General features: G+C 36.4%; 1 protein-coding gene across 6 annotated transcripts in view; it reads left to right on the top strand.

Moving 5' to 3' along the window:
- Positions 1–12,446, top strand: part of MAEA (macrophage erythroblast attacher, E3 ubiquitin ligase) — a 52,377-nt gene extending 39,931 nt beyond the window's left edge. For all 6 annotated transcript variants that reach the window (XM_054203067.1, XM_054203063.1, XM_054203062.1 and 3 more), the window contains 4 exons: positions 6,085–6,193; positions 9,763–9,896; positions 10,607–10,802; positions 11,236–12,446. In XM_054203067.1, coding sequence (XP_054059042.1) covers positions 6,085–6,193; positions 9,763–9,896; positions 10,607–10,802; positions 11,236–11,331 — 535 coding nt within the window. In that variant the 3' untranslated portion in view covers positions 11,332–12,446. The remainder of the gene's footprint in view (positions 1–6,084; positions 6,194–9,762; positions 9,897–10,606; positions 10,803–11,235) is intronic.
- Positions 12,447–12,568: the final 122 nt, after the last annotated feature.

Genomic DNA, 12,568 nt, shown 5'->3' with positions numbered 1-12,568 from the left:
TAGAACAATTGTATTTTCTGGTGGCATACAATGTAATGAAGATATATACCGTTAAGTGATTTTCAAGAGGTACAGCTAGCTTCTCATAGAAACTCTCTGCAGTTTTAATCACGAAATATACTAAAAGGTTAATGAAACATCCATATAAAGCTTAACATTTCAGTTTTGACTGGATTCTCTTCTGTTTTGCTATCTTCGTTAAACTTTTTGTTTTACAAGTTACGCTTTAGGCCACGTTCACCTTTTGTATTAAATGGATAATTTGGAGTTCTGTATTGTCACATTTGTGCGAATAACAAGCCACATTCTCTTACCTCCACTTCTTTCCCTGGGCCCCAAATGAAGAAACCAACCCAATATACGTTTTCACCTCTTTTGAACTAGTTCAGGGGGGACTACTTTAAGAAGAAAGTAACACTGCCCAAGGAGGTATGGATCCGTAACAGAACTAGAGTCAGACCTAATCACTGCCTGATTTCAACTGCAAGACACACTTTCTGGCAACACTCCAGCACATTAAGCAATTTATGCTTTTCAGTTAGTATGTTGGAATGATGTTCCAGGGTAACGTAAGAAACCAGTTCTGCTGAAATGAGTGGAATTTTGACACTGGGACTATAAAATGTGTTGATAATTCTGATAAGCAGTGATCTTGTCAGCACCAAGAAGTATGATGCAGGTGGCAGAGCTACTGAAGCTTACACATGGACAAGGGAGAGAGGAACTCACAGCAGGTTCTGTTTCATAAGAATATTTAAACCTAGGGAGAGATGACAAGTTTTATGGCCAGACTTGAAGCTTTGCTGATACATTCTGTTGATAATACTCTTGCTGTTTAACATTTCTGAGAGGTTTTAAGTTAAGGAAGTTGCAAGTCTTACTGCCTTTAAAGCCATGCTAGGTACTCCAGAAATTGAAATCAGCAGGAGGCTTGTATTTGTGGCAAAGCTACTTTTTGGTCAGAGGAGCACAGTTGTAGAAAACATAAAAAGTATAATAACATAAGCAAAGACTAAAAGCATTCTAATGCATTCCCAAGTTTTAGATGTAGAAACTCTTCTGCGGGGCAAACCACATCACATAACTTTTCTTGAATAGAATGAGTGAGAATTTTTTTAGTTTAAAAACAAGAATAAAGGAAAAGGTAGTGCATGTATGTGGAGAAGCCAGTCTAATACTAACACCACTCCCAAAATTACCTTAAGTTTTAGGGTTTCTTCTAGTTGTTGTTTCTAATTTAATTCAAATGTGTTCCTTGCTTTGAGCGAACTTGTATCATTCCTACTTTGCCCTACTTGCACCTAAATCGTCATTTTGGTTCTAGCCAATGCAAATGTGCAATCTGATAAACTCCAGCTAATTTTAATGTTAATAATTAAAAAAAAAAATAAACCAAACCTCAAAAACGTGCATGCTAGCATTTAGAGCATTAGTGCACTTACACTTTAGTAGAGTTCTCAAATTCTAAGGAATTGTCAGGTACTTACGAAATGGATGGAAGACCCTCAACTACGTTATTTGTCTTCTGAAGCCCATGGTGCTCTTTATATCCAACAAATACTGTGCCTTTGTGCCTTTAGCTTTATTCTCTGCTAGGTTTGCTTCTTTGCCAAATGTGCAGTCATGCATCTTAACAATGAGTAGTCCATGCTCTAAAAACTATTTTCTTTGAGCTGCAGCTTCCTTACGTAGCTTGGAAACCAAAGGGCCGGCGTGGAGCTGAAATAAGGAGACAGGCTGAGAACTGGAACAAAGTAGATACAGTCATTCTGTTTTGGTGGTGGTGGTGTTGTTACTGGATATTTGTTTCCCTCTGATTCCATTTCCACATCAGAACTGGTAAAATTTGCAAGTTGTCACCCCTCAAGAGGACCCAGGACTCCTGGCGTGGAATAACTTGTACTATCATAGCCTCTGAGGTTTAAAGCTTACAGCTGCTATTTACATGGCAATAGGCCTCTATATTGAATGTTGTTAGGGTTGAAGTGTGTATATTCCATATACCTACTGAAATTCAGGATTGATGTATATTTTATACTTGGCAGTTATAACTTGCCAGTCATAACAATGCCGTTTTACCTTCATAACTTCTTATAAAATGAAAAGGAGCTACGGAAGTCCTTCTGTATCTTAATTCACTTGCTTTTAACAGGATGAGTTTTGATAATTTTGTACATTCAGAGTTCAACATCTCAACACTTCCCTTAAATTATGTGGCTTAAATAATGTTAGTTTTCACCATTTCATCCTACTTTGCTTCAAAATAAATATGTAATTAATAAGGGAGTATATTTTGGGAAGGTGTAGCATAAATCTCATTGCTTCTAGCAAAACATTGCAACTTGGGTTTTTATTAGCTTGCTTCTGTTAAGTGCCTGCAGCATGATTCTTTCAGTATTGTGTCCGTGGTGCAATAAATAGGTCAGGCATCCATTAGAAAGCAGAGAAAGAGGCTGTTTACCAAGTAGTTTCCTGTATGAGTGGAACTCGGAGAACTGACATTTTGTTGAAACGCAGCTGGTGTCTAAATAAGTTTGAAAGCTTTGCTTACTGCCTGCGGAGAACCTCTAAAGTGACATATTGCTTTTAGGTTAAAATTGATGTGAGTTTAAAATTATACATCTTATTAAATAAATGTTTGAATTTCCGTAGCTTTGCAGAATATAAGTACAAACAGACCTTCCTCTAAGGTAGCTTATCAGAGTAGTCTTGAAAGTGCAAGTTTCAAGAATGTACTATTTCTTGAATATGAAGAGTAAGTCTGTTTTGTATATCACAGTTTTTTGCCTAGTATCATTAGCCTTTAACTCTCATAGTCTCTCTAGGGTTTTCTGTAAAGCTCATACCTATTACAGTAACAATGAATGAACGATGACACTAATTTAACACTTCTGGGACCCTCACAAATTTCAGTCTGGGGAATCTGATAGCATTCTGCTACTTTGCTCTTACGGGATGCTAGAGTTCTTAGCTAAAAGCTTAACAAAACACCCTGTGTGCTTCTTGTTCTTGCGATATAAAGGACAGAAGGAGTAAATAAAAGTAGCTGATGGGCAGAGTTAGGAGAAAGTGGCCACAGTCTATGCATTTAAATAAACTTCTCTGCTACAAGGGTGAATAAACGCAGTTTACCTTTATTTTTATTATGGGGTGGGGTTGAACAGGTGTATAAAAAGAATAACAAAACTTTTTAGCACTTTGAAGTATAAATTTTGGTCACACCTTATGTTTGTGTTCAGTTATTGCTACTTCCTTATAAATATGTTCATTCTTGTATTCAGGCATATGTAGATATACACATATACACTGTATAGCTTATATACTTTAACAACTTCATGTGTGCTTAGTAGTCAGTAAACTGTAAATCTTAAAGTCTTCATAAATATCCTTTCATTCTTGGATTTATCAAGTATAGTGTGTCTGCTGTACATCTGTGGGCTGGAGGAACAGCTATTTCAAACAAAAGACAAAGGACTTTGCCCCCACAGAGTTCACAGAATTGCTCTGGGATTTGAAAAACAATGTTTTCTACCTTTTACTTTGATCTATCACAAGAATTTAGTTAGTGGTTTCAGTGATGGTCTACTGGTCATGATTTAAAAAGTAATTTAGAAAAAATAATTTAGCCCCCTGCTCTAGATACGCTGACTAGTGTGTGCTAATGGTGGTAAAAACATTTTAAATAAGCATTGTAAGGTTCGTATATACCTCCAAGAGCATAACGTTTGCACAAAGAGATGGAAATAGCTGAACAAAAAGGGAAGGGGTGAATAGTGGCACGAGGGCAAATAAGGTATTATTTAAATGTTGTGCATTCATGAATACTTGCATAGTACTGTTTCTTGCTTCCCAGTCTGAAGAAGACTTGAGTGCTATGAGTTAACAAACTTGCTTCTCTTTTAAAGGATATCTTGCTTTATTTTAATTTCTCTGTGTTGTCAGAGTTCAGACATTACCATGGCAGGCTTTGTGGGGAAAACTTCCTCGTTTTCTTAAGGGGCACAGGCGGAAGGGAAAGTCAGGAGTTGAAGCCTAAACAGGAGGTCACTCTAGAAAACCTAATTCCTTCTGGCTGAACCCAAAATGTCCACCGCATCCCAGCATGTTCAAAACTTTGCAAATGATGGAAGTGTTGGATTGCTGAGCACTTCTCCTTTGAACAGCGAGCGCACACAGTGATTATGTATCATACATACACAAAATTAAGTGTTCATTCTAACGCTTCTTGAACACATACAGTAAGTATTTGCCTGTTGCAGCTCAGGGCCTTCCTATAAGCAAGGGGGACGTATTGTTGAAATGCTGTCTGTATGAGCCATTTATCAAGGCCTGATGGGAAGTAGGACCACAATACTAACAAGGCTGGTGCCAAACTGAAGTACCACTTCTGTTTTAACATCACAGAACGCATGTGCACAGTGATCAGCTCTTTTAAGAGGATTTTTTTTTTCTCTGTTCCCTCATGCATGCACACATAGTAATTTAGCTTAACTGGTAGGTCTGAATTTTTTGCTTTGCCTAAGCCTTCTTTTAAAGAGCTATCACTTTCATCTGCAGCTCTGCACTAGCACTAATTTTAGCTTTCTTCTCGTGTGTCCAGGCTGCCTGGTCTCTTCTCTCAGGCCGTGGGTTTTGCACTTCTGCTCTCATAACAGTAATCACCTGGGGAACAATATTTACATTCCTGAATTGCTCACCCAAAATAGGAAGTTGGGTGGAAACAGTCTGTCCTACATAACTTCCATTGCTTCCTGGTTTGGGTGGGAGAGGAAGTAGAAGTACTGAAACACTGCTGAAGAGACTGTTCTCATGGTATCGATGACCTAAGTGTAGTTAGTGGAACATGGAATTGGGAAAAACAAAAAACCAAACTTAGCTAGATTTTATTTTTTAATTGAACCCATGAAATGGGCAACTGGAAGAAAACTATATGGTCCTAAAAGTAATTTGTGACTTTAGGTTTTTAACAAGACTCTTTAAAAGTTAAAAAGAGCAAACGCTTATCAGAGTACTTCAGAGATGACTTAGTATCTTCCCCATAATACAAACTGGAGAAAATATGGCATAGGGAAGACTTTTCTTCAGTTATGCAATGCCATAAATTCAATATAGTGCTGAGTCTGTACTCAGTCTACTATCCAACATCTGTTGGATACTGAAAACCGGAGCTTTTAGCAGAAATGCTGAACTAATCATCCAGTTTAAAGGCTGGAGGGTTTTCCTGTACACCTAAACTCCAACTTGAAAATTGATGATCTTGGGAAGAACAGATAGGGGAGGCTTTCATACAGAGTTTTTAAGTAGTTGAATATCCTTATAATCTGATGATAATTCTCTGGTTTCTTGGTATTAATTCCTGAAAAATATTGAAGTTTGTATTTTTGCTTGAAATATGTTTTGGGTAATTCTGTCACTTCTTTCGAATATCCAAGTTTTCAGCCTTGTGTATAATCAGTATGCATTAAAGTACAAAAACTTGTACTGAAGTTCTACTTACTTTTTCTTTCCCTAGCAAAAAAATTTGCTCTTAGCACAAGGTGTTTTCTGCTACATTACCCTGCAATTTCTTGTAGTCTGCACAGAAAGCAATATTGCCTTCTAGCCTATACAAAAAAAAATTAATCAAAAGTAAACATTCTCTTAAATGTCAGTATAAACAAGGTAGATATTTGAACACTCTTGATGTTTAATGGTTTGGAATAGCTGATTATCAGACTGCATTTATCTCACTTGCAAGTGTATGCCAAAGGAGTGTGTGTGATACATTGAGCTTGCATAAGCAGAGAGACTTCTAATAATAATCATGGATCTGTCGTTCTAGATGTAGGTGAGGTAAGACTTCATGCTACAGTAAGAAGTTCTGGTTTCTAAGAAATCATAGTGTAAAATTGCTAGTTCTTAAAGTCATTCTTGCATTCACATTTGCAGGATGTATTTTTTCAAGCCCTTCAAATGCATCACGTTTTGGAGTTCACATATTGAGAGCAGAATCCAGAGGTTTTCTCTGAAATCTCGCATAATTATGTAAATTTACTTGATTTAGAAACAAGGCTATCTAATAAAGGTGTAAATTCTGTATTTCAGGCATGCAAGAAAGCATTTCAGTCAGGCTGAGGGAAGCCAGTTGGATGAGGTTCGACAAGTGATGGGAATGTTGGCCTTTCCTTCAGACACTCATATCTCCCCCTATAAGGTAACATTATGTTTGAAATCCAGTGGTACAGCAGAATGATAAAATACACGTTGCAGTTCTTTTTCTTTACAGGAAAATGCATTGATAATCTGAAGATCAAATGTTGTTCTAATCTTACTTTTTAAAACCCACCTTTATAATAGTCCTTAATTTTAATATCCAGCCCTTGCCAGTACATTAATCCAGGTAGTATTTGTATTGTTGCAGTTGGATCTTAATAGTAACAGATTCACACTGAGCTAAGCTTACAACAAACCCAGCACTAAATATCTGTGGGACTGGAAGCATGATATGGAAATATACATCAAGAGGCAGAAGATAGGGAAGTAGAAAGAGAAAAAATGAGATAGTTTTGCTCGACATACTAGCCTGTGGCTTGAGACTAGTGCAGTTCTTAATTCTACTTCTCAAATTACTCTTCTTGTGGTGGTTGGTATGAAGAAAGGAAAGATGACTTGAATGATCTGAAAGCAGTATTTTTAAGGCTTAAAAGTGTTCATTTATTTGGATTATACAAATTAATGTAAATATTAATGGTAATGTCTACATCTAAATTCGAATCAAGCAAAATTCATAGGTAGCTACTGTTTCTACATATTTTGAGTTTGTTCTGTGGTCATGTGTAATTCACTTTTTTTTTTTTTAACTTGGAATTGAAGGTAGAAGGTAGACAAGAGTTGAGCTGGCAAAGCAAAACAAGAATCCTGTGAAATGCCAAGCCGATATGTGGCAATGCACGTGTCTAAACATATTTTTTAAACAATTGATGATTAAATCAATGGTTTAACAAAACAAACACACAAAAAAACCCCAAGCCAACAACCCACAGAATTAATGTGTATATCTTTAGTAATCCTGGAGCCCTAGAAGGATCCTGGTATTTTGGATTCTATGTTCGATGCGAGTTCTGAGCATAAATGATAGATCTGTGTGTAAGGCAAAGCTTATCATTGGTTTGGTAGTTAGAAAGAAATAGGCAAGAAATAAAACCCCTGTATTTTGTTCTAAGGCCTAGTTTGAACAGAATGTTTCAATAAGGGAGAGCAAGGAGAAAAGCTAGTACTGTTTCGTGTGCAACCACACAATTGGAACAGATTACCTACTACTTTTTATGGATCTGACAAAACATTGCAGTTTATGGAACTTATGTTTTGGGTGCTCTAACAATTACCTAGATAAAGAGAATCATAGAGTGTATGCTTGTTTGGAGATATTTTGATATGTTAACTAGGAGGTCTGTGCATAAATGGATTCTTAAAATGGCTTTAAGTAAAATTACTTTTAAATCTGTGAGAAAGTTTGTCAGATCATTGTATCTCTAATCCATTGATTTTTATTAATCCAAGGGAAGAAGCATCCTCTATAACAAATGGATAGAACTTTTTCCAGCTTTTTCTATCTTTTAGGACTTTAAGGAAAATATATTTAATATTGTGGCAAAACAAGCTATTTTCTTTTGATGTCCTTTGAACAAGCTTGTGTAACTGTGCCTGGAATTATTCCAACTGGACATTTAGTAAGCTGCTACTTTTGTGTCCCATTGCCTAGGCCATTAATCATAGGCTTTTCTTAATCATTTGTAGTACTTTATCTCTTTATTATAGATCTGTTGTAGGCTCTGTCTGTTACATCTTTTAAAGAACTGCCTTAAGGTCAGAACAAAAGCTTCGTCCTGGAACTTGGGGAACATTCTGGCCTTAGATATGGTGCAGGTGATAGAGCAAACAGACATGCAGTCTGGTGGCAGAAACGGTGATTTTTGCTTTAGTTAAGCCAAGATACGTGTATGCATTTCCTTTTGCTCCCATCTGTATAGGTTCTCTGCCTCAGTTCTGCTTATTGGTTTGGAGCATTTAGAAGTCAGACAAATACTGCTTATGTCCAGTATTCTTTCCTGTGTATTTGCCTCTGAATCTTTCTGCCTCTTCCTTGTGTGAATTCTTCTTTCTTTTGTGCTGTTTTTTCTTCAACCATAGGCCCACAGTTGATCCAACTGTTTCTGCTGCAAGACTTTTTCCTTTTCTCTCTCGTCTTAGTATTCCTGGTGCCTTTTTTGAATCTCTTGAAATACATCATTTATACCTGTGCCCTTTTGCAGCTTCTGTGTAATTCTACTTTCTAAACGCTTGTCAGAAAACACACCAGGACTGGTTTATGAGAGCTACATCTCTTCCCTCCCTCATCCAAAGATGTTCCCAGTTTAATGGGAGCTATTAAAACTCCGTTGAGCCCATCTCCGGTCCAACAGTCGTTTTGTCTGTGTTCGTGAAGACATGCAACTTCATAGCCTCAGCTAAGATTTACTAGTTTTACATAAACCTCTTCTCCCCACTGTTCAAGCAGTCAGTTTTTAGTTAGAGAGAAGGGATGGTGAAATAATTCTGCACTTACTCAGACAACTGCTGTCAAAATCCAGTTTAGCACTTCTTTAAACGTTGGCCTCTTATAGTTCTACAAGGTGTTTCCCAAATTTATCTGAAATATGGACAGAGTGGGACAAGGTGGTCCAGAGTAAAGCACAAAGACTAGTGTCCACGGTAAAACCACTGCCTAGCATTTTTGGTATAACTTGTTTTGAATCTGATGATGCTACTTCGTGTATTTTCTGTCACCAAGTCTTTGATTTTCTTCAAAAGCCTATTTTAGAAACTAAACCATATACTAAAATATATTATTGTTTCTCCCAGTTGCCTCGAAGTGTAGCACGCACAGTTGAAAATATGAACTTATTTCTAAGATAAATAAACATTGTCACTTCTCATGACCGAAATACAAAGGAGAAGGGGTGCAAGCAGAAGAAAAGATTAGGTCTTTGCCTGTGCATATAACACAACCCGTATATTTTTCAAAGGGTCTTCACTTCTTACATGACTCTGTCACAGCATTACTTTTAGGGATCAATATATGCTTGACCTGTGGATTTAGTTCTTGCATCCATGAAAAAAACGTCCCTACTTTAACTACTGTTCCCTGTTTTTTAGGTAATGCATAGCATTACAATATATATTAAAGAATTTTCTCCTTAATTGCATAGCTTACCCAAGCTTTCTCTAACTTGGGGTTGTGCCAGCTCTTCCAATTAAAACCTTTTTACAAAATTCTGTAAACATTATATGTTACAAAGAGGTTTCAGCAGAATTAGCCTGACTCAAGGTAAAAAACGCTTGACTTTGATGTTAACGGTTTAGAAGCTGTAGAGCAAACATTCCACGACATTAATGTTGCTTCATAAGTAGGCCAGCATTCTAGAAAACTAAATGCAAGAAATAGCCGTACCAGGATTTACATACCTTAATTAGAACATTTGGTAGATGACGAAGGGAGATAGGGAGATTGAATATTGTTATGCCAGCTATTTTAGGTAATATTTGATTTAAATCATATTTCTAGTAAAGTAGTGCTAAAAGGTACTTTCTAAACAAGTACGTTCATAGTATGCATTAGCATGTGTACTTCTGTTCTGTGATGGATTCAGTCTAGTGAGTTTTGCACAATTTACCACTCCCAGGCTTTTCCCCCCGGGACAGTTAGATTGAAAGCAACTTACAGTTGTGTTGTTTTTTTAACAGGATCTCTTGGACCCTGCCCGATGGAGAATGCTGATCCAACAGTTTAGATATGATAACTACAGACTACATCAGCTGGGAAACAATTCTGTTTTTACTATAACACTCCAGGCCGGCCTTTCAGCTATAAAAACACCGTATCCTTTAATGCAGATACTACTGTTGAGTGCAAAAAAGCATTGTGGGTTTTTTCAGTCTATGGATGCTTTTCAGAAAGCTCAAAGAGGGTAAATGATACTTGAATATTTTCACTCATGAGTTGTTTAAATGGAGTATGAATTGGTCTTCCCATTAAATTAAGGCGAGATTATCATAAATGGCATTATGGTTAAAAAATATAAAAATCTAACAAACAAGCCCAAACCAAAATGTTAAGGTGAAATCTACATTATGTTTGTATACTAGGCTATCTTTCCCTCTGTCTTAAGTTAGTGAATATCTCTGCAAAAGTTAGTGAACTGGGTCAGAATTATTATTCTTTTAAGCACTTACACACAAATTTAGCCTGTCTGGTTTTATGTGAATATTCAAGTATGTCCTGCATCTTTTGAAACTTGCTTGGATTTGCTACGTGCTGTGGTGGGTTAGAGAAGGACTAGTGCTACCAAAGTGTTCTACATCAGAAACTTTACCTGTAGAGGGTGCCAGACACTTGTTGCTCGTTACTCAAAACAAAGCACGTGATTCTTATAAGTACACATTAAACTCGAATTAAATGGTGCTGTATGTTCTATAACCTAGGCTGTACTTGTACAGTTGGTTATCTTTTTTTTTTCCTGCAATGTATGTCACTAACGAATTGTTGTTGCGTTCTGTGGTGGTTGTTCCTTAACTTGCTGTTAAACAGACAGTGTTATAAAGAGGATGGGAGCTCAAAAAACCCAGACTGCCCTGTGTGTAGCAAATCCCTGAACAAGCTGGCTCAGCCTCTGCCTATGGCACATTGTGCCAACTCCCGACTAGTCTGCAAGATTTCGGGGGATGTAATGAACGAAAATAATCCTCCTATGATGTTACCAAATGGATATGTCTATGGATACAATGTAAGTGTTGAAATCAATGACTTACTGAAGTCTAAAATAGCAGTGGTTGTAATGACTTTCTATTATTGAAACAAGAGCTTATAAACTCGGTCAGAAAGCCAGAAGTATCTTCTGTATTAACAGAAGTATTTTCTTGCAGTAATTTTTAAAGGACTGAATGCTTATCCAATTAAGTTGGTCTCTAAAGAAGCTAATGCCTGATTGAATATATGAATTTATAACATGAAATCAAATGGCATTTGATTGGAAAGATTGGAAATCTTTCCCTCTGGTGAGCGATAATGTAGAGTAAGTAACTTGTGAGCAAAGGTATTTTGACCTTAGACTATAACATCATATTCTTAATTTAAAAATAAGTTTGTTTACTAAACAGTTAAATAATGCTTTGAGTTGTTATTGTGAATATTACCTTTTAATTTCACTGTCTTTTCAGTCTCTGCTTTCTATTCGTCAAGATGACAAAGTAATTTGCCCAAGAACCAAAGAAGTCTTCAACTTCTCACAAGCTGAGAAAGTCTACATCATGTAGGTCCATAAAACACATGATGAAGTGCCGCTGGAATTTTGACACAGTGTATATTGGCATACCCTGTAAAGGGGGGGGCCTTAATGTGTGGCAAAGAAGCAAAACCTGCCACCTTGGGGATCAGACCTGTCGGTGGCATTATTGTTTCTTGCGACCAAAGATCAATGAGCAACAATAAACACTCTTTAAAAAAAAAAAAAAAAAAAAGAGAGAGAGGAATTATGACTTAAGTTTGTACTTGAATAAAAACAACAACAGATTTTGATTGTTAAGGTTTTGTAACGTAAGGTCAAAAATTGGACTCTTCTCAAAAGTACTTTCATCTTCTAAAGGATAACTTTCTTTAAAGATGGACACTTGCACTGGGGGAAAAGTTACAACAGATTCGAAATTAAATCCATTTTTCTTCCCTCTTTTTCACAATTGTCCAAGACCCTTTTGTTATCAAAGATTTCAGTACTACCAATATGTTCTCCTTTAAGCTCCTCTTTGCCTTCTTTATGATCCTCTCATGAAGTAATCCCCAACATGAATTATGTAACTTATTTCCATGGGAAGATATTGATGTCTTTGACACAAGACTGGCTTCTCTGGAGGATCAACTAGGGACTGGTTTGAAGGAGTATGAAGTCTTTTTCCAAACCCAAATATTTTGAGGAGATTGCATAAGTATCAAGAGGAAGTGAGAACATTTCAGGCAAAATCCAATGCTTGTTTAAATGTTCTTTTTCCAGTCTACCATAGTGTTAAAGTCCTTCTAAAGTTATTAGTTATGTGCATAGGGTTCAATATTGAAATCATTAGTGCTACTGCCTTATTTCTTGCTTTGAGAATGTACTCACATGAAAATGAGCTGGTATTCTTAAGTGTTGGGCAAAGTTTCTGAAGATGCCTTGCAGGATGATTACATAATTTTAGGGTCTAAATAGTATTCATTACTGAAACTAATAGTTCAATTTTAACAACTACAGAACACATCCTTATGACTTTTCAAAAGAATTAAACCATTGTAGTTTAAACAAAACCATACTGTAGAGGTTTGTATTTAGCGCTTATTTTTGCATGTTGATGTTGATTAGCTAATAAAAGATTGTAAATGTAAAACATGTTAATAAAAATTGTTTTCCATTTCTTGATTATATAAAATTAGAAAGCTGCTTTGTATTTAAATGTAAAAAAATTAACTCTTTTATAAGGGTCTCTCTTAAAAGGAGTGCAACTAACAAGTGTGTGTGTTAGT

Source organism: Rissa tridactyla, chromosome 5 (assembly GCF_028500815.1).
Source record: "Rissa tridactyla isolate bRisTri1 chromosome 5, bRisTri1.patW.cur.20221130, whole genome shotgun sequence".
Taxonomy (NCBI): Eukaryota; Metazoa; Chordata; class Aves; order Charadriiformes; family Laridae; genus Rissa; species Rissa tridactyla.
The sequence above is the reverse complement of the archived record's forward strand: the minus strand, read 5'-3'. Positions and strand labels throughout refer to the sequence as shown.